This window comes from Lampetra planeri, chromosome 11 (genome assembly GCF_965212315.1).
Source record: "Lampetra planeri chromosome 11, kcLamPlan1.2.h2, whole genome shotgun sequence".
NCBI classification, from domain to species: domain Eukaryota; kingdom Metazoa; phylum Chordata; class Hyperoartia; order Petromyzontiformes; family Petromyzontidae; genus Lampetra; species Lampetra planeri.
The window spans coordinates 6,448,470-6,470,425 of NC_136117.1; the positions used below are offsets into that span (position 1 = coordinate 6,448,470).

The 21,956-nt window shown below is 48.6% G+C and overlaps 1 protein-coding gene across 1 annotated transcript in view; it reads left to right on the forward strand.

The window, feature by feature from the left end:
* The window catches only part of LOC144721233 (protein kinase C delta type-like), a 29,911-nt gene extending 11,586 nt beyond the window's left edge, over positions 1–18,325 (forward strand). The window contains exons 7-16 of the mRNA XM_078598682.1: positions 610–716; positions 1,405–1,477; positions 2,361–2,551; positions 3,636–3,809; positions 7,052–7,143; positions 8,905–8,967; positions 10,529–10,667; positions 13,597–13,785; positions 14,872–15,000; positions 16,694–18,325. Of these exons, the coding sequence (XP_078454808.1) occupies positions 610–716; positions 1,405–1,477; positions 2,361–2,551; positions 3,636–3,809; positions 7,052–7,143; positions 8,905–8,967; positions 10,529–10,667; positions 13,597–13,785; positions 14,872–15,000; positions 16,694–16,855 (1,319 nt within the window). The 3' untranslated portion in view covers positions 16,856–18,325. The remainder of the gene's footprint in view (positions 1–609; positions 717–1,404; positions 1,478–2,360; positions 2,552–3,635; positions 3,810–7,051; positions 7,144–8,904; positions 8,968–10,528; positions 10,668–13,596; positions 13,786–14,871; positions 15,001–16,693) is intronic.
* Positions 18,326–21,956: the final 3,631 nt, after the last annotated feature.

The following is a 21,956-nucleotide window of genomic DNA, read 5'->3' on the forward strand; positions in this document are numbered from 1 at the left end:
AAATTTGAAAACATCTACAAATTATCATGGGACCTCCTTTGCCAGTACCAAAATATGAGAATATGTTTTCTCCTTTTTTCTGGCAACAAAACAGGTGTTAAGATGTTAAAACACCAAACTGAAACCTTTTACAAGGAATCATGTCTGCATTAACCACAATACTTGTGGTCAGAATGTGGCATCCTCTGGTCGAACACCGTTTTGAGACTAGGCTCTGGTGTGGACCAATCAGTTTCAAAGACAAAGCATATATTATCAGAGTACGTTTTTTGTTTGCATTCTGACCACAAGTATTCTGGTTAATGCAGACATGATTCCTTGTAAAAAGGTTTCAGTTTGGTGTTTTAACATCTTAACACCTGTTTTGTTGCCAGAAAAAAGGGAAACCCCTATTCTCATCTACAAATTTCTCCATCAGGATTACGCACATCACCCCCCCGACTGTGACAGACGATGTCTGTGAAACATCGCGCCTACACGATAACTTCCGCGCTATTTAGAATGGCTCTAACACCAAAGGTCTGAATTGTAAATGTCATCGTCTGCCATGACGAAACCGCGATCCTGCGATGGAATGACCGTCTTGCGCCGCGCGTGCCACCCCCACAGCCTGCGACGCGAACGTGCACCACAAGTGCAAGGGGAAGGTGGCCAACCTGTGTGGCATCTCCACAGAACGACTGGCAGAGCTGCTGCGCCAGGTGGAGGGAGGCCAGGTGAGCTGTGTGTGGAGACGAAGGGGCGGGGCGGGGGCCGGGGGGGCATACTCTCACGCAGCCTCCCAGAGTTTATTGGCATGGGGCACTCTTCTACTGTGTACTATATTTACCAATTGTGAGTTGAGCAGTCCATCTAAAGTGCCATCCGGCCGGATATTGTTGTAGATTGTATATCGATGGAAACACAAAGATGTCCCTTATGCCATTTAACAGTCTTGGGGCAAGTGCTGTTAGCGAGCACCTATGGAGGTCCATATGGCACACGAGGAGATGTGTGGCCAACACCGCATCTGGGCTGCCTTTGTCTCCCCAGGGCTGATGTTTGCACACTGCACCAGGGATGGGGAGTCGACCTAGAATTGAAAACTAATTTATTGAGAACTGCTTTTTGTGGTTAGTTTGTTGTCCTTCGCCTGCACCTCTAATTAGCACGGTTAGCTACGTACGGTGCAAAAGAAATTCAACATCCATACATACAGAACCGGTTCAGTTATTCTCCACTTTTATTGGTTGTGAGTGGAAATTGAACTTGGGTCATCAAGTTCGTAGTGAAGTGCGCAAACCGACGCTCTACCGCTCCCGGCCGATTTAAATGCACGTGCGTAAGTTACGTACAAATGCACGCACACACAAAGCGGACAAACTGGACATCATAGAACAACTGCGCGATGCCGTCTGAATGCAGAAGGAGAAAGGTCCACCAGGAGCAGAGAGGCCGGTAGAGTCACAGCCGCCCAGCTTCAACCCCGACAATGCAGGTGCAGTCGCAAAGCAACACGATCAGTGATGTACGTGCGTGTGTATGTATGCGTGTTCGTAAAATGTGTGCATGATCTTCTTGGTTCTTTCGGTAAAGTCACGTAGAATGGAAATAATAAAATAATTAAAATAAAACAGATTTTTTTTTTATATAATAATATAATAAACTAAAAAAATTCTATTTTTATTATTTTATTATTTCCCTTCTACGTGACTTTACCGAAAGAACCAAGAAAATGAATCCCTGCAGTCACGAAAGCTTTAAATCGAAAAAAAAATGTGTGCATGATGTTTGTTTGCATGTATGAAAGTATTACATATTAATTCTAGATTAGAAGTTTTCGTGACTGCAAGGATCCATACTCTTAGATTTTTTTCCGTAAAGTTACGTAGATGAAAATATTAATAATAATAAAATGAAAATAACTCCATTAAATAACGACGTTTCGGAAGAACCAAAGAGTATTATATATTACGCATTGAACGCATGTGTTTGCGTATACGGTAATATAACTGATCAAGCTGTTGAGACTGGCCCTCGTCATAGGAATATGGAATTTCCATGAGGGCCACCAATGGAGATGAGCACTACCCCATTGTTTATTTGATCAAAAAGATGCTTTGATTTTGACTTACGTTTGTATGTATATGTAAGTATGTTTACATATTTATACATAATGAAATGTATTCATCCATCATTGCCCTTCCTGCTCCAAAGTATTCCGGTACAATTGTTTTTAAAACATTCAAACTGAACTGGTCTCCACGACTCGGTGAGTCCTTGATGTCAGAGCCCTGAGCCTGCACGGTGGAGATTGCAGGTTACATGCAGCATTGTCTTGGCGCCTGCCGTCTCTCTGATGCCTTTGCTGAAATGAAAAGCTGAGAAGGTGGAGGTGGCATGGGAAGCCCCAGCACTGGATGAAGCAAAGGGATATCTGACCCCACTACAACCGGCACCGCCCCAGTCAGGGCCTGACGAGTCGACACGGCCAAGCGGAGAGAGTGCCGGAAAGTTATCGCTCGACCACTTCCACCTCGTCAAAGTGCTCGGCAAAGGCAGCTTCGGAAAGGCGAGACCAATGGCACGCACAGGACATCGCCAACACGGAACATTGCTGACGCAGTTGCGCCGATGCAGACATTGCAGAGGCTGTAGTTGGATCGACTTAGCGAATCATCGCTAAGGGGTTGTTAAAGGGAGTTAGCGCCTAAACGGGAACTCAACAGTGGTTGTTGTACAGATAGACGAGCTCCTGCTTAAGGAAAAAGTAGTTTTCTTCCAATGAGTGTTTTGACTTTGCCTCCGTCATTTTGTATCGAGCATTAAACAAGTGAGTTACAATGTTGGTTTGAAGCTTTCGTGACTGCAGGAATCCATACTCTAAAATAAAATATTATTTTAAACCTATGTGACTTTACCGAAAGAACCAAAGATGCTCAGGAGGGACATGTTTGGGAGGTTTAACCAACTTCCTGTCTTTACAGTACATTAAATGCTACAGAAATAACAAGTTTTGCGAACCGTTAAACGTAAAAAAAAAACATTTTTAACAACAATAACGGGACAGGTGTCACGAAGAGACGGTATGAGACGAGATGGAACTCACATCACGCCATGCCTAATAATCCCACATTTATATTTGTGGTATAGCACTCAAAATGAATTACGAGTTAAAAATAATACTTCTCACTTTATGGGCGATGTACAAAGGACTTAATGCGTCCCAATAGGCTTCATTAAAGGTAGACATTAAACAATGTTTATTCCCCCAAGGTAGCCCCCAATCATCCCTGGGTTATGATTGGATGACAGTCAGAATTAGAATCAAGTCTCAATTACGTGTCGTCGTATTCATCCTGTCTCTTTTGTTTCATGCGTCACGTCTGTGTTGTGCTCATGCTCTTGGCCTAACTGCACCTTTGTGTAGAATTGTCACGAATCCTAAATAATGAATGCTTGCATTCACACATTCAATGCATGTATCGCAAGCGTAATTAAAACAGATTTAGTCATGTAATGTTATTATTGCACGTCGGGAGGATGTCCATCGGTGCAATGGCTTGCTCATTGTGACAGCCTTCTGCTAAAATAATGTTGCAAATACCAAGTGCTAGTGCAATAAGAACTGCATTATTGTGACTGAATGGTCGTAGGTGATGCTGGCGGAGCTGAAGGATCAGGGGAAGTTTTATGCCCTCAAGGCGCTCAAGAAGGAGGTGGTCCTCATGGGCGATGACGTGGAATGTACCATGGTGGAGAAACGCGTGCTGCTGATGGCCTGCGAGCACCCCTTCCTCACCCACCTCTGTGGTACATTCCAAACCAAGGTGCCCAAGGACCGCTCACTCATTGCGTGAACACAGACACACACAGGCACACACAGGCACAGACAAACACACACAGGCACACACAGACACACACAGCCACACACAGGCACACACAGGCACGCACAGACACACAGGCACACACAGGCACACACAGGCACGCACAGCCACACACAGACACACACAGGCACACACAGGCGCACACAGCCACACACAGACACACACATGCACACACAGGCGCACACAGGCACACACAGACACACACACACAGGCACGCACAGGCACACACAGACACACACAGGCACACACACACAGACACACACAGACACACACTGGCACACACAGACACACACTGGCATATACAGGCACACACAGGCACGCACAGGCACACACACACAGGCACGCACAGACACACACAGACACACAGGCACACACAGGTGCACACAGACACACACACATACAGGCACACACAGGCACGCACAGGCACACACAGGCGCACACAGACACACACAGGCGCACACAGGCACGCACAGACACACACATGCGCTCACAGGCACACACAGACACACACTTGCACAGACAGGCACACACAGGCACACACAGACGCACACATACACACACAGACGCACACAGGCGCACACAGGCACGCACAGACACACACATGCGCTCACAGGCACACACAGACACACACAGGCACACACAGACGCACACAGGCGCACACAGGCACGCACAGACACACACATGCGCACACAGGCACGCACAGACACACACATGCGCACACAGACACACACAGGCACACACAGGCACGCACAGACACACACAGGCACACACAGGCGCACACAGGCACGCACAGACCCATACATGCGCACACAGGCGCACACAGGCACGCACAGACACACACATGCGCACACAGGCACGCACAGACACACACATGCGCACACAGGCACACACAGGCACACACAGACACGCACAGACACACACAGGCACACACAGGCACACACAGGCGCACACAGGCACGCACAGACCCACACATGCGCACACAGGCGCACACAGGCACGCACAGACACACACATGCGCACACAGGCACGCACAGACACACACATGCGCACACAGGCACACACAGGCACACACAGACACGCACAGACACACACAGGCACACACAGACGCACACAGACACACACAGGCACGCACAGACCCACACATGCGCACACAGGCACGCACAGACACACACATGCGCACACAGGCACACACAGACACACACAGGCACACACAGGCACGCACAGACACACACAGGCACGCACATACACACACATGCGCACACAGGCACACACAGGCACGCACAGACACACACACAGGCACGCACAGACACACACAGGCACACACAGGCGCACACAGGCACACACAGACACACACAGGCACACACAGGCGCACACAGACACACACAGACACACACAGACACGCACAGGCACGCGCAGACACACGCAGACACCCACAGGCACACACAGACACACACAGGCACACACAGCGAACGGCAATTATTGTATCTCAGAGGCGCCTCACTGAGTCTCTTTGGCGAATACCACGACTGAGTGCTTGGGGGCCGTCCATAAATGACGTCACGCACCTGCGGGGGGGGGGGGGGGTCAGACATTTGTGACGATGTGTGACGGGGGGGGTGAGAAATGTGACGTCACATCAACATGCGCAACGTTAAATAAATATATAATTGTTATAACCCTAATTGTTATGACCCTAATTGTTATAACAATACTCCTACAACAACAGAGTGCAGCGCCACATTATATACGCACTACAATGACAATAGTTTCAAGCGATTTGAAGCATGTTTTATTTTCAAAATGGAAATATGGTTTGGGGGGGGGCAGAGACGAAGGGGGGGGGGGGGTCAAAAATCGTCCAAAATCGCGTGACGTCATTTATGGACGACCCCTTGGCACCTGCAACGAAATCAGAGCGGCTGGAGTAAGCACAGGCACACGAAGGGTGACACTCAACACTGTCATCTCCTGGCCACCGCTCAGCCCTGCGTCTACAATTGTAGGAGAGACCTCTGGTGCTAACGCATCGAAGCGCTAACCAGACATCGAGTCGTGCATAACCTGCCCCTTTACTGTAAATCTGTGAAAAGGATCTTCATAGCTCATCGGATTCTTCCAGTATAAATAATGATCGTGTTTGTCATTCTGAACTCAAAGCACTGTTTGTGTAGATTGCCCTGCATGAGTCTCCAGGCTCGTATTCAGCAAGAGCCTCCGTTAGGTTGTATGACTGTTTCCTTAATAATTTCACATGGAAGGAAAGCAGTGGATGGAGAAAGCCCATGCATATAAGGAGATTACACAACAACAACAACAACAAAAAGACCTGTACAAATAGGTAAACAAACTACTCGCTATACTGCAATGGACGTGTCACCTTGAATCACTGTGGGTTGGGTGTTTCACACAGTGGCATGCGAATGGGTCGTCGTGAAGCGTTGGAAGAGAGGCGTGGGCCACTGCACTCTGCAATTGAACCGCAATGGCTATTACACCTCATGGTGGGCATGCGACCTCCCATTATGTCTTTTACTCAGTTAAGTGTTGAGTATTACTGAGACGGTTACGAGTCAAAATCCTTGTCAAAGGTCAAATCGCTGTCATCGCTAAAAAAAAAACACTCAACACATTCGTCAATAACACTATGCCCTTAAAATAAATACAGATATAAAAGGCGACGTTTTGGGCAATGACTATAATCGTACATAACTTGAGCGTCCAGAGAGACAGAGTGAATATGTTTATTATTTTTTATTTAAAGTCGTGTTATTAACAAATGTGTTGGCCTTTGTGTTTCTTAATTGTGCTGGTGCACCACTGCCAACGTAGCAGCAGCATCGCCAAATAATTTGTCATCGTTATAGGAGTTGTTAAAATTGATACCACTTTGTTGGAATTCACCGGTGACCATTCTACGAGAAAATAATCCCCTGGACATGGGAATATGGAATTCCCACCGCTGCCTAAAGGCCACTAAAAGATGAGTGCTACCCATTAAAGTCTTTGAGCATGGAAACATCACGTCTTGAACTTGCATATAAATCGCCACAGTCTCGCTTGCGAAACAATCTGCAGAAACTCCAAAACGATTCACCCAGTTAGTTCAGCTTTTAGCTTGCAGCGCCCGTTTCACAATTGCCACGTGGCACACACATGTTGCAACCATGCCTCTCCCGGTGTCTTCAGGAGCACTTGTTTTTCGTCATGGAGTTCCTCACTGGCGGTGACCTCATGTTCCACATCCAAGACAAAGGGAAGTTTGACCTGCCGACAGGAACGTGAGTAGGAAAAGCATTGCCACGGCAACACAAGGCCACGTGCGCACACAACACCGCTGAGCTCCTTCAAGCAATACTTGATCACTGGGCTGCACAAAGCAAGCGACACGCACACGTCTGGTAATGTCTGTGTGTAAATAGTGATTATCAAGTAAAGTAAAAAAATATTCTGCTCAGATGTTTTATATTTAAAAAAACTATATTTTATTAAATTTCGATTTAAAGCTTTCGTGACTGCAGGGATTCATCTTCTTGGTTCTGTCGGTAAAGTCACGTAGAAGGGAAATAATAAAATAATAATAAAACATAACAAAATAATTCTCACGACGTTTCGGCTCATTCAGACGCTGTCTTTCCGACATACCTGTTCTTCACCTGAGGACGGCTGCTTGCGTTGTGGCAGGTGTCAGGGTCGGGATCGAACGCACGACCTCCTGCGTACCGGGCGAGGGAGATGACATCTCCTAGCCACCACAACCCTCAGTGCCCACCTCTGATGGTGGCCCTCAGCCAGTGGCAACAATTCCACATTGTCACGGCAAGGCCAGGCCTGCCACGGGATGATAACACATTCCTTGCGGAGGGAGCTGGTAGGAACGTTGGGTTGCTCGGTCAATGGCCAGGGTCAACGGCGGCGTGGTGTATGCCGCAAATATGGCCGACTGTGAGGGCTGGCACAAGCCGGCTTGAGTAGGTTAAACGTTGAGTTTTATAAGGGCACCACGGGGTGACCAGCCCCTCCCCACCCAGCCCCACCCCTCCCACCCCCCACCCAGCCCCACCCAGCCCATCCCCACCTTCCCCTCCCCACCAAGCCCCTCCCCACCCTCCCCTCTCCACCCAGCCCCACCCCTCCCATTTTTGGATGCACGACGGACGGACGGACACACTAATCCCCTGTGGGCTGGTGTAACCAGGAGGTTCCTACCAGTATCACTTTCTGACTTCCCATAGCGACTCCAGCATGACTTTAATCACACCGACGTATCTGTCGCGTGTGTCGAGCACGTGCTACTCCAATGGGGCCCACGGGCCGCTAGGGCCCATGCGCCAGGCAACGAAGATGAGGGAGATTGGACAGGAGGCCTCATGTCATTCCTTGCACCAGGGTCCACGCCAACGATGCTAAGCTACTGGTCCATTAAATAGACACCAAGGAATGAATTGCATTGTTTGCACGAGTGAGCCATGTCTAAGCTCAAACCGCAAACGTTGAATTATTGCCACTAAATACAAAAAAAGAACTGTATCTAAAATAGTACAATACATTAGTCAAAGTCTCACTTGCAAAGCAATAAACCTCTCCCACTTGGCTATATAATGAACACTGATTGAACGGAAGAAAGACGGAAGTTTAAAGTCACGCTGCCATGGAACAATATTATCTCAATTTGAGCACGTGCTGTTGTGAGTGACTGACGCTACGTGCGTTCATTTGTGTGGGGAACGGTGGCGCAGCGGTTAGCGCACTGCATCGTGAACCTGGCAACCCGGGTTCGATTCTCGCTCAGGGCCGACACAAGTGACAATTATCCGAACCGGTCCTGGACCTCCCCTAGGTCTACTCAGTCTCAAATGAGTACCCGGTGCGGTGTGTAAACGTCGCCACTGGGGAGACAAAGGCGGCCGGGCGTGGTACTGGCCACCCACCCTCCCCCGTGTGCCGTGCCGGCCTTCATAGGTGCTACTCGCTAAACAGCACTTGTCCCAAAACGATGTTAAGGCTATACGGGAGATCTTTGTTTCGTGTTTCATTAACAGATTCTACGCGGCAGAGGTGATATGTGGCCTGCAGTTTCTTCATTCACACAACATCATCTACAGGTAACGATGCGGCTGGTGTATTTGAGAGGTTTCACCCTATCTTGATTCGTGACTACCCGTTGGAAATTGTCCCGAAGGGCTGTGGTTTGATACAAAAAAATATACAATACATTTGGATTCGTTTTGCATTGAAATGCAAGAGCTTGTGTATGCCATGTCTCTGAAATTTCTGTACATATTCGAACCATGTTGTAAAACATATGGTGAAATATCGATCTCAAGAGCTGTCCATAGGCCAGGGGTCACATCTGGATCACGTCTTCTTTCGTACGGCTGCTGATGTAGATGCAGAGCAACAACAATTACAATTTCACGTGCAGGTGATCAAGCCAGATCACCGCATCAGGAGCAGCGGTGTGTGTCGCTGTGATGTCGTCTTCGTATTTGTGGATCGGGCCATTGCGTCGTTATACGTTGTGCGGTCTCCATTCTAGATGACCACAGTCGCACTCCAATCGTGCATCAGGTACCCTCACTGCCAGGGTTGGTGTGGATCACTACAATTCTAATCCAGCTTATGGAGATTCACAAATACCAATTTATTCTTGGTTCTTTCGGTAAAGTCACGTAGAAGGGAAATAATAAAATAATAAAACTAAAACATAATAAAATAAAAAATTCTCACGACGTTTCGGCCACAACGCAAGCAGCCGTCCTCAGGTGAAGAAACAGAGCCAAGAATATGAATCCCTGCAGTCACGAAAGCTTTAAATCGAAAAATACCAATGTATCTGCAGTCAAAGTCAGTACTCTGAGTGAGCACCTATTAAGGCTGACCCAGCACGCCTCTCAATATTTGATGTTCGCATACCACACAAATGTAAACAGCTTAGGCAGAGTGGACCTAGGAGAATCCAAGCCAGGATCGGATATCAACTTGCACACTGGTGTGAGACATGGCCTTACAATGTAACCTATGTCATTAGGATTGTAGTGTGCTCATGATTATACCACCGGCTAATTGTCTTCCTCCTGTTCGAAACAAGCGATGAGGTAGCACTCGTCTTCCTTGATTGCCCTGAGCCAGTTGTGGAAATTCCACAATCCCATGACGGAGGCCAGTCTCTGCGTACGATAACCCCCCAGCTGACAATCCAAAAAAGTGGGTCGGTATTTTTTGACCCTGAAGTCGATGACGGGCTGAGTCATCTCTGAGCTGGATATCAACTTGCAGTCTTTCAACGGTAAGTCGAACACTTTAACCGAAACATTACTTGCCCAAGTAGTTTACTATTTACCCTTTATAAACACATACACGTGACTACTACAGCTGCCATTCTCCGCCACGATGATGGTGACATCACCAGGGTGCTTGTGCCAGTCTAGGTACACTGTGAGGCCGAATCAAGTGGTGAAGCCTGGCTGTCAGGAACTTATGGGATACACTCACATGTTATGGATGAATAGCCTAGAGTGTGCACACACACACACACACGTGCATACTATACGGTAAATTCACATATACCATTGCCAGGTGCGCAAGTGCCAACATTTACTTTCAACAACAAACCTGTGCCTTGGTACACAACAACTTCACGTGCTCCCCTCTCTCACCGTCTAGAGACCTGAAGCTGGACAATGTGCTGCTGGACAGGGAGGGCCACGTGAAGATCGCCGATTTCGGAATGTGCAAGGAGCACATTTGCGCAGGAAACCTCGCCACCACGTTCTGCGGCACTCCGGACTACATTGCACCCGAGGTGGCGTTCGCGAAGCGGCCGCCTGCCGCTCTTGAGCGTGAAGCTGCCGAAGCAGAATAGTTTCGCCGTCCTCCGTCGTTCGTTGTCCCCCTTCCCACGCACCTCCGATTAGCGCGGTCGGCCACGTGCGGTGCGAAAGTAGTTCAACGTCCTCACGTGCGTACGATGTGGGGGGGGAGCGAGCCGATGGTTGAGAGCGCTGTCTTGTGACGACGGGTTGGTCGATAGCAACAAATGTTGCGGAGCTCCATTCCCGTGGATGTTGAGGCGTCAGAACCCCCCTGGCTTTGCAGGAGAAGGAAGTGCATGAACAAGTATAACCCGTAAAAACTAAGTTTTTCACTATAAATCCTTTATATGCGTGGCGGCTAGAGTCCTCTCGTCCTCTGGCTTGAGATGGCTGCCACCTATGGAATCAGATGATTGCATGGCACCATTAAGCAATTGGTAATTAAATATAATATTTTTGTCCTAAAAAGTGTAAAATGTTTGAAAAAAATTTTCACGAACATTAATTGTCACGCACAACGAGTCTGTGTGGAAAATGTCAGCTCGATTGGATCACGGGAAGTGGGTTAAAAAACGACCGAAAAATTTGCACGGTCGTAAGCAAGCAAGCATGCGCGCAAGTGAACTTAATATAAAGGATTTAAAAATATGTGGACTCCGTCTGTTCTGTCGGGGATACAGTGTCCCCCCTTGCACACGTGGGATTTCTTCGAGTGCTCCAGTTTCCTCCCGCATATAAACGCTCATGAATTGGCCGATGACACCGTCACATATAGTGGACTGCAGAGCTTGGGCAATTGTTTTTTTTTGTGCCAGCTTACCACGTGGCTGCCTTCCTGCTTGTCTGTCGTTCCCCCCGAGTCGTTCTGTCTCTACGATAATGAGCGAACGCGGGGCGCGTTGAGAGTTGAAACTGTATTCGGCCGTGTTCACGTGGCGTTTTTGATCTATTCATTCGAAAAAATATTTTGTTTGAATTATAAGTCAATTGAATAAATAACTTCGAAACATTAACATTATCAAACTTGATTTGGAGCTTTCGTGACTGCAGGAATTACTCTTTGGTTCTTTCGGTAAAGTCGCGTAGAAAGAAAAAAATAATTAAATAATAGCATACAACGTTTCGATCGCAACGCAAGCACCCTACCTGGTTGTAATCAACCAGGTCGGGTGTTGACTGTTATGTTAGCCGACTCTCTGTGTTGTATTACATTATATTTCTAAGTTTACTAGGTTTATTTTCTCTTTCATTTGTATCTGATGATTGCTTGTGTTGCAATCGAAATGTTGTATGCTATTATTTAATTTATTTTTTCTTTCTACGTGACTTTACCGAAAGAACCAAAGAGTAATTAACATCGTTTCGAAGTAGTTTGTTACCGTAGCAAGCCACTGCGTTCTTCACAAGGGAGCCTTGACAACCAGGAGTGTACGCCGAGCAAGGGAGCTATGCAGGATGGCTTGGGACGTTACTCCCCTTCCTCTTAGGGCCTTCCATAAGCTGCTTGAGTTTGGCTGATGGGAGCCTTTGGTATTTACACTGAATCGTAATAAATCCTGAACATGATCTGGTGTGACTTAAGCAACTTCCAGCGACCCATAGTTCTTCAATACACTTTGTGAAGGTATTGTAATTTCTAAAACGAATTAACTTGTAGCAGGTTAATATTGTAAAAAAAAACTGTCTACGTGAGACAGAGCAAACCAGAACGAGACGAATGAATGAAGAAAAAAAAGCAATACTTTATAACAGAATAATACTTAATATGATTGTCACTCTGATATGTGAGAATAAAATCGCTGGTGGGGTGAGCCATGGGGATTGTTGACTGAGGAGCGAGGTTGGTGATGTGGAAGATGTGATGTGGTGGCAACCACTTTGGGTACAAATGTGGCTAATTATGCAACGAAAACAGTCTCGTCTTTTTAGCCGTTGCATAATATAGCAAAGAAATCTGTCGGCCTTTTTTTTTAATGACACGTGCTTGCGATTTTTATTGAAGATACGCGCTTCTAATTAATAAAAACCTTCAACTTGTAGATCATGTGTGGATGAAAACTATATGGATTAGAATATATACAGTACATATATATCTCCCTGCATGAGAAACTAAGAACTTAGACTGTCCCTATACTCAAAATAATGAACCAGTGGTGTAAACTCCACATTCAAATTGCAGGCCTGCTGACTTGCCGCGAAGTGGAGCACATTTTACTGACCCAAGATTGATGAATAGCATCGGCCGTTTAAGCCAGAATGCCACCTGACCGGAAAACACTCGTACTAGACAATTCCAATCGGGTTGTGTACGGCCGTTTTCGCGGTTGAGCTGTATAGCTCTCCCCCGAGTTTTTGTTTGGGTTGTACCGCGTGCCGTTTGGCCTTGCTGAAGTGACGGAATTCAAATTCAGGTCCTGAAAAAATAAAAATTAACTCCTGCACATGTTGGAGTAAAACGCCGTACACGGTGCCAGATTATCCTAGTAGCAAAAGTAGCTACAAATGCTACAGGCCCCGCACTTTCAAGGGCCCCGCGCTAAATGTTTTCACGCTATCAATTCCGGCTCAGTGATTCTGCACTTGCTCTATTACTATAGTACGATACTGCCTTCAACGTTTATGAACGACTGGGTGTTTACAGTTAGCGATTTTTCGTATTACCTGGCTGTATAGCAAATGAAAAAACACAATTACTTTACTATGCAAGTTAATCGTTTGTCTTTAAATTGTATATTTAGGGCCCCTTCATAACATATGTTACAGGCCCCGCACTAGCTTAATCCGGCACTGGTGCTAGTTCTTACACTTCGGAGAGCTAAACCCAACGCTGCTTTGCCCCCCCCCCTCTCCTGTGACATGTGACGAGACAGCCAGGGTTTGGTGGTTAACCCACCGTCTCCACTCCCGTGCCTCCCATAGATCTTGCTAGGGAGGGCGTACGGCACGTCGGTCGACTGGTGGTCCATGGGCGTGCTGATCTACGAGATGCTCATCGGGCAGTCTCCGTTCTACGGCTCAGACGAGGACGAGCTGTTCGAGGCCATCAAGGGCCGCACGCCGCACTATCCACGCTGGCTCACCGACTCCTCACACAACATCCTCAGCTGTGTACGCTCCCTCCACGGCATTAGCAACGCAATCACCGAATTGAAATTGGCTTTTTATTTTTTTGACCAGGTAAAGCCCACTGAGCTGTATAGCACTTTTTCAGAAGCGCCCTGGTCGCACATGACAGCTCAACGAAGTGGCTGAACATGTGGACATTTCTAGCAGCTGAATTCTCTAAATGCGAGTTTCTAAGTGTGGAAGTAAAAACCGGAGGACTCGGAGAAAAAAAACCACGCGACCGCGGGGAGAGAGACATGCAAACTCCAAATATACAGGCATCAGGGTCAGGATCGAACCCACGACCTCCTGTGTACGAGGTAGTTAACATCTCGCCTCCGTGGTGCCCATTAATGGGAACTTTTACTCACTTTTGGTTTGGAAAGCCATCTCTTTTTTCGAGTTATATTTCAATTGTGCTTGTCAGTCATGTCATGAGACGAACCCCCTTCCGTTTGCAAATCTCACAAAAAGTAGCACGACTACTCCACAGTAGAATAACAGCCGACGGGAGGTGATATCAGAACGAATTCTGAGATCCCTTCAATGGCATCTTGTGCACACGAGATGCTGCGAATTCTCTCAAAGCCCTCCTTTGGAGGTATTGGCCACTTCAGTTAAACCAATATTCTAATTTTTTTAGTCGTCAAAACTGGAAATAATATGAATTAAGGTAAAATTAAATTTAGTTTACTTTCTCTCGTGTGCGGACATTAGTAACTCGGCAAAGATCACTAACTTCCTACACGAGAGAAACCTGTTTATTGACGCGTTGCTATCTGGAAGAAAAAAACAGGTGCTGTAGACTGCGTTGTGGGTAACAGATGGCAGTGGAGCAATATCCATTGTCTATGCTCTCTGTTTTCACCAACCAGCATAGTGGAAGTACCATGGGGGTACAGCGGGGTAACCTCAATGACCCACACGGCATGGGGAGGCGCTCATGAGGCACTCCACTGACAGAAGGCCAGACGTGTAAATGTTACCTGGATTTGAACCCAGAGTTACTGCACCGCTGACTCAGTGCTCTGACATCAGAATACTTGGCTACTTTTTCGTTTTTAAGCCGAATGCTTATTCCACCCTCAGCTGTTTGAGCGAGACCATACCAAGCGGCTGGGGGCTGTAGGGGACATTCGCCTGCACCCCTTCTTCAAGAACATCGACTGGGCCAGCCTTGAAGCGCGGAAAATAACCCCACCGTTCAAGCCCAAAGTGGTGAGTGCCTGTGTTCACCGTCTAAAAACCTGGCAATACATGGACTGCATCCACAAAGATTCCCCCTTTAGCCTTAAACATTTGGGGCAAGTGCTGTTATAGAGCACCTATGAAGGCCAGCACGGTACACGAGGGTGTGAGTGGCCAGCACCACGCCTGACCGCCTTTGTCTCCCCAGTGGCGATGTTTATATACAGCACGAGGTATTCATTTGAGGCCGAGTTGATCTCAGGGAGGCCCATCACTGGTGTTTGGCCATGAGTGGGAATCGAACTTGCGTCGCCGGGTTTGTAGCGCAGTTTTCTAACAGCTACAACAACCGCCATTCGCCACTAAGTGGCGGTGACGTCACCACGACGCTTGTGCCAGGCCATGTGCACCTTGAGGCCACGTGAAGTGTCGAAACAGCTACACGAGCGCATCCACACACACAGACATCCCCGTGTGCACAATCACAAATCCATGTTTTAATGTTTTTTATTTGACCAGGTGCCCACTGAACATGTGAACCATTGAGCGGTTGATTCGACCAATGGCCAATTTATAAACGGATTGTTCATCAGACCGCTGACCAGTTGTTTTATTCGAGAGGACAAGTAATCATCCTCATCGTGTCAAGGGACCTTTTTTACCAGTGTGAAAGTATGAAAAATATGGATATGTTTTACCCTTTTTGGCAATGGAACAAATAGAAACCTTTTACAAGGAATCAAATCTGCATTAACCAAACGTACTTGTGGTGGACATGCAAACATGATCTGATTGGCTTACACCACAGACAGCCTTCTTTATAACCTAATCTCACCAGTGTCAGACTAGAGCACGCCAAAAGGCGACTTGATTCCTTGGTGTTTGAACATCTTAACACCTGTTGTATCGCCAGAAGGGGTACAACCAATCCTCATTGTGTCATCTGTACGTGGCTCAAGTGTGAGCCACCTAACTTGAACGAAGACACGTGTATGATTTTTATGATGTATTTAAGATCGGGAGCAGGTGAAGGGCTTCACTATTCTGGCAAATTGCCGATGATCCTGGATGTAATTACCAGCGAAACGTCGTACTCAAAAATTGTAAATGTTGTGGATTCACTCTTTAACACACCGGTGGGCTAAAGTCGTGAACTATTTGTCTTTTTTTCCATGTAAAGCTTTCGTAACTGCAGGGATTCATCTTCTTGGTTCTTTCGGTAAAGTCACGTAGAATGGAAATAATAAAATAATAAAAATAAAACATAATAAAATAATTCTCACGACGTTTCGGCCACAACGCAAGCAGCCGTCCTCAGGTGGAGAGCAGGTCTGTCGAGAAGACAGACTCGACAGACCTGCTCGAAACGTCGTGAGAATTATTTTATTATGTTTGATTTTTATTATTTTATTATTTCCATTCTACGTGACTTTATTTGTCTTTTGTCAACGTGTGTCGGGTGGTGGAGGGTTGCGACACATCTATAAATAACGCGATCTAACTCAAAAACCCTTTTTTTATTAATAATATTTGTCGCGAAAGCCTGTCACGTGTTAAACTGACACGTGTATGAGATCCAAAAACGATCAAACTAAACGCGACCTGTCGGCGACTCCCGAGTGCGGTGGCGACACAAACGTCGCGATCGCCGGTCGAAGGGTCTGCCTTGTCCCGCGTGTTGGATTTCATGTGTTGTTTCTCTCGGTGTTTCCGTCGGGAGCAGACGTCTCCCAGCGACTGCAGGAACTTCGGCCACGAGTTCCTGAGCGAGTCCCCGCAAGTGTCGTGCCGAGGAAACAGCAACCACATGATCATGTCCATCGAGCAGACCATGTTCGCCGGATTCTCCTTCGTGAACCCTTCGATCCGGGCGCTCCTCCAGTGAAGTCCACATCCCCAGTGTTGGTGCTTGCCCAGCGGGCGTTGGGTGCAAAGTAAATTTAATTTTAGAGGCCGCCCCTCCCACCCCCCCACCCCCCATTCGATTTTTAAAGTCCCAGTGAGATGACTGGTGACATATAAACAAGAGACAGACGTGGAGTGAGATGAGAGAGGTGAGACAGAGATGCAGTGAAACGAGAGAGATTAAGACAAGAGATCGAGATGGAGTTAGATATTTTTTTTAAAAACAGACAACATATGGACGAAACAGATGCATATGGCTTTCATCGCTTTAGTTGGCTTTTTAATTTTTAGGCTTTGAATTCGAGCTGCTATTTTGTTCACCCATGTTTTTTTTTTCCCATAAATCTGGGGCCCCTCAAGCTTGGTAAATAATAGCCAGACTGCCGTGCATATGCATTTTCTTAGTTTTTCTATGCCTAGCCATGCCTAGCGCCACCTCTGTCGATTCCCGCCTCAGTCGAGCCAAGATGGCTTGCGCAATTCACTCGAAGATGATTTGCTGGGCCCAGTCAGTTACATTACACTGTTTTGTGACCTATACCGGCGTCATGGGCGTCACGTGATGTGGACCACGTGTGTTTTTTCTGCACCGTATTATCCTCGTGATAACCGTCTCTCATTGCATAACATCCCAAAGCAGGGCCACAGAGCCGAGGCAATTATTGTGCTCCGGTTTCAGCCTGCCTTATAATCATTTCAAATCGTAACGCGCACAGTATTCACTCACTCTTAAAGAGAGAGAGAATGTGACTCAGGGGGGCGAGGAACCACGGGCGAGTGGGAAGGTAGCGAGCCGCCGAATCTACGCAAACTGTGCGCGTAAAACATTTGTAGCTCTAACTTTAATGAGAAGGTGTAGACGTAGTTGTGCAGAGTTGACCTAGAATGTATTCTAACTTTACGAAATACATTTAGTCAACAACCTATAAAAGAGGTATGTTCACTTTGATCCTGTTTAAAAGTAGGATAATGTTTTTAATTGACCTATAACGTTTCATTCATCCTATTTATCATCATCAACCTTGATCAATCCACTGAAGCCCTCCCCAAATCCACCACCATCTCTGCAATATAATAATCCACCTACCGCCTGCACATGAGCGGATTTCATCATTCCATCGCCTTGCCTCCTCGGCTAGCACTCCGTCATTATTATTGACCGTCGGTCTTCATCCCTTCTAGCGATGTGTGCTGCACAAGCCCACTCACTGTAACGTCGCGTATCAGGTATAAAGTCTTCATTCTGCACGTGTGTTCTCTAATCCGCGTGTTCCTCGTTCCGTTTCTCCGAACACTTCTCAGTTTTTGTTCCACATTTGTCGTGTGGGTCCATCTTTCTGATAAATATATTTATATATCTCATAGCAAGTAATATTCATTGATTAAAACATGATTCTGTAGGTAGATTGACATGTTGCTTTTTTATTATAAAGTTCAGCTTTTCAAAATACTCTAACCTGCTCTGGTCCATCTCTATCATTCATCAGCTTGATTCTGGTCTGTTGTAGCCGATTATATATCAATATATGTCCTTTCAGGGCAGTGTTTGTTCAGTTTTTATGCATATTCTGCTGTGTTTTCCAGATGTATCTCTCCGGCAGATGTCATCCTCTTTCTTTTCCAAAAAAACTGTTATTTGACTGAACAACACTTATTTTCATTAAAAAAAAACCAGCCATCGGATGTGATTCACACGCCGACTTGCATATGACACAAACGGGGAAACGAACTTATGGGTAACCCTACATGGCCTTGTCATGCATGCGTAACCCGCATGGCGCTTTGTTGAACACAACGTCACACAAATGCAGGAGCCACAATTATATTTTACTATAAAAATGAATGGAAGAGAAGCTTTCTCGAGCTTTCTGTTGAGGAACAGCGACTCAAGTAATTAGTGACCAAGGGTGCGATCCCACATGTTTGACACATTGATTCGTCAGGGACATTTGTCATGCCGCCGCCACGAAGCCGTTCAGCAGGCGCCCCATCTAAGACCTCGCCACCACCAAGCGACGGAGCCGACCCCGCGTCCCCCTCACCTCACCTCGCACGGACACACCCGCACGCATTCCCCCCCCCCCCATAGAGCTCGTGGGGAGGTCACCTGGCCGACCGGTTTTTATCCGAGAAGCCCTTATCGGGATTAAACTTTCACGGTTTCCGGCGATCAGGGAATTGGACGACCTCCCCCGTGCTACGTGGCGCCGCGGCGCTGCGACCAGCCTTAATATGGTGGGGTCGCGGCATGGGGCATTCGGCCACCGCGGTGGAGGCGCATTTTCCCCCCACACACACCCCCACGGGTCGACGAGACAGGCGGAGGAGGGAGGGGACAGCATGAATAGCGGGACCGCATGGACTCTTGCGCATAGTCATGGAGGGTTGGGAACATTATGCTTGAGCGCACAGGCCCCATTGTTAGGAAGGGTAAGGGAGTAATTAGGATGTACGCCGCCAACGCCGCTCACTGATTAGCATATCAAAAGCGCCGGAACCGCCGTGCGCGGGCTCGAGGTGCACGAGCCCATTGTTCAGCGCAGCCTCCCTTTGATGTAGAGAGGATAAATAGTGGGGCAAAAAGGGGAAATAGCTCTCTTACTCCAGCGCAAGGCGACGAGACACAGCTCCAGCCAGCGACCCGGACGTCCGTGCGACGCACCGAGGTACGCTGTTAGCACAAGGATCAGCGGACCGCCGTGGACCCTTAACAGTGAGTAAGAAGGTGAATTAGAATCATAGCAGATAAATCGGGAATAGGTATAGAGGTATCAGCGTAGGCCAGCCTCGTCGACTCACTGATTTAACATCTAGTTCCAGGTAGCGGATAATAAATCATTAATAGCTGATCGTGGCCTCGTGTGATCTCGTGTTATAAGTGTGAACGCGTGTGGTACTGTGTATGCGTAAGCTCGCGGCGTGCGTAATCAGCGTACTCCAGGTGCGCGATCATAACGTGAGCGGCGAGCGCGGCGCAGAGCGGCGCAAGAGTGGGTATCGCGTGTGGAGCTGTAGGCGTGTGTGCGCGCACGTTCACGACGTGTATAATACAGGTGCGCGATCCTAGCGTGAGTGGTCAGGGTTGAGTGAGTGCCGCGCGGAGCTGTGTGTGGGTGTGCGCGTACGTAATTAAACATGCCTACTACGCGGACCCGCGGGGGAGGAGAATCCTGGAGCGACGGCTCTCACCCCATGGGTGAAGAACGCAGCAGCGGTTCGCCTAGCAGCGAGGGGGCGAGTAATGAGGTTAACCCGGCCGTTAGGGGTACCGAGGGAGGGATCTCGGGGGCTAGCGACCCCCACATATTGGTGTCAGAAACGGGACGATCCCCCGCACCCCCAAGGGAAAGAGGCCCCCCAACCCAGATTAAAATCAAATGCACATTTACGGGCAAAGGAATTCCAACATGGAAATCGTTTGCCCGCAGCATCAGGGGGGCGAAAAAGGTTAATGGGTGGTCAGATGAGGAGGCGTTGCAGCAGTTAGAGCTACATTTAGATGGACGGGCAGCTGACTTTGTGGAAGCTTTGCCCGCAAGCGTACAAACTCAGTGGGAAAAATTAATGTGCGAACTCGAACGGCGCTTCGGCGCCTATGACGAGGAGGATGCGCAGGCGGCCTTAGAGGCACGCCGCCGCCAACCCGGCGAAGATCTACGAGATTACGCCGAGGATGTGCGCATGTTGACCCAGCTCGCGTACCCAGAGTACGAGGCAAAAATAATTGAGGGCCTCGCCGCCGGTAAAATCCAGCGATATTTGGCACGCACCCCGTGGTGGCAGCCAAATGTAGACGGTGCACGCCTCTCCTTTAGCACCCTCGTCGAGCGCGCGCGTAAATGCGAGAAACTCTCGGGTGAGCGCGCGCAGCCTCGAGGGAGGGGACGAGAGTGCGCCGTAGCGAGCCTACTCTCCGACGAGGAGGAAGAGCTCGCCATTGCAGTAAGGGGACGGGCAAGGGAGCCCCAGAGACCCAGCGAGACTACCCCGGGGTGGGTAGCCGGGTTACAGACCGGCATTGGAGATATTGCTGGCCGGGTAGACCGAATGGACGGTAAGGTAACCCACGTAGGTGAGAGGGTAACCCAGGTACGCGAGGAAGCAAATAAAAATATGAAGACCCTCCAGTCTGAGATGGGTGAACTACGCTCGACAGTAGGGGGACTAGCCGGGAGGGTGTCCCAATTAGAGTCCGATGTGGGGCAACTGCGTACTGGGGGAGGGAGAGGGAGCGGACAGGGGACCCGCTACGGAACCGCCACCCCTCCCCGGGCGTGTTATGTGTGCGATCGGCGAGGGCATCTCAGGAGGGACTGTCCGCAGGTCGCCCGAGCTAGACAAGAGCTAAGGTCAAACACTAAGGCCCCCCTAGAGAGGGGACCACCGGGGGGTCAAATCGACGTAGCCCCGACACAAACAAGCTGTGAGAATAATGGCGAGCGAGTGATCTCCACACAGGTTCCAGCAACAATGCCAACGGAAACGGTGACTCCTGACGACTGGCTGCGGGAGCTGGTGGCGGGGATCACGGGGGCCACGTCGCTGGTGGAAGGGGAGGTAAACGGAGTGCGTACCCGAATTCTGCTGGACACGGGGGCGGTGGCCTCGCTCGTGAGCGCAGCGCACTGCAGCGCGATCGGGGTCGACGTGCGTCACCTGCAGGCACCGGACCGCGCGCTGCACACGGCGAGCGGAGCCGGAATGGGGCTGCTGGGGAGAGCCACCCTAGAGGTCCGCATAGGCAGTCAGGTGTGCACCCAGGAGTTCTACGTGTCGAGTGCGTTGTGTCACGAGTGTATCGCAGGTACCGACCTCTTAGAACGGCTGGGACTCAACGTGCAACCCCGCCAGCGATGCGCCACCATGGAGAGCAACGGCGAGCGGATACCGTTCTTGGGACGAGAACCGACGCGCCTCCGCTTCGCACCTGTGGCCGCTATCCTGGCGACGGCAGTCACCATCGGCCCGCTCACCGAAATGCTGGTGCCGGTGGCAACATTCCCCACCGACCCCGCGCTCCGACCATCAGGGGAGGTAATGCTAACTCCTCACCCGGAGTTGGCAAAACGGTATGGGGTTGT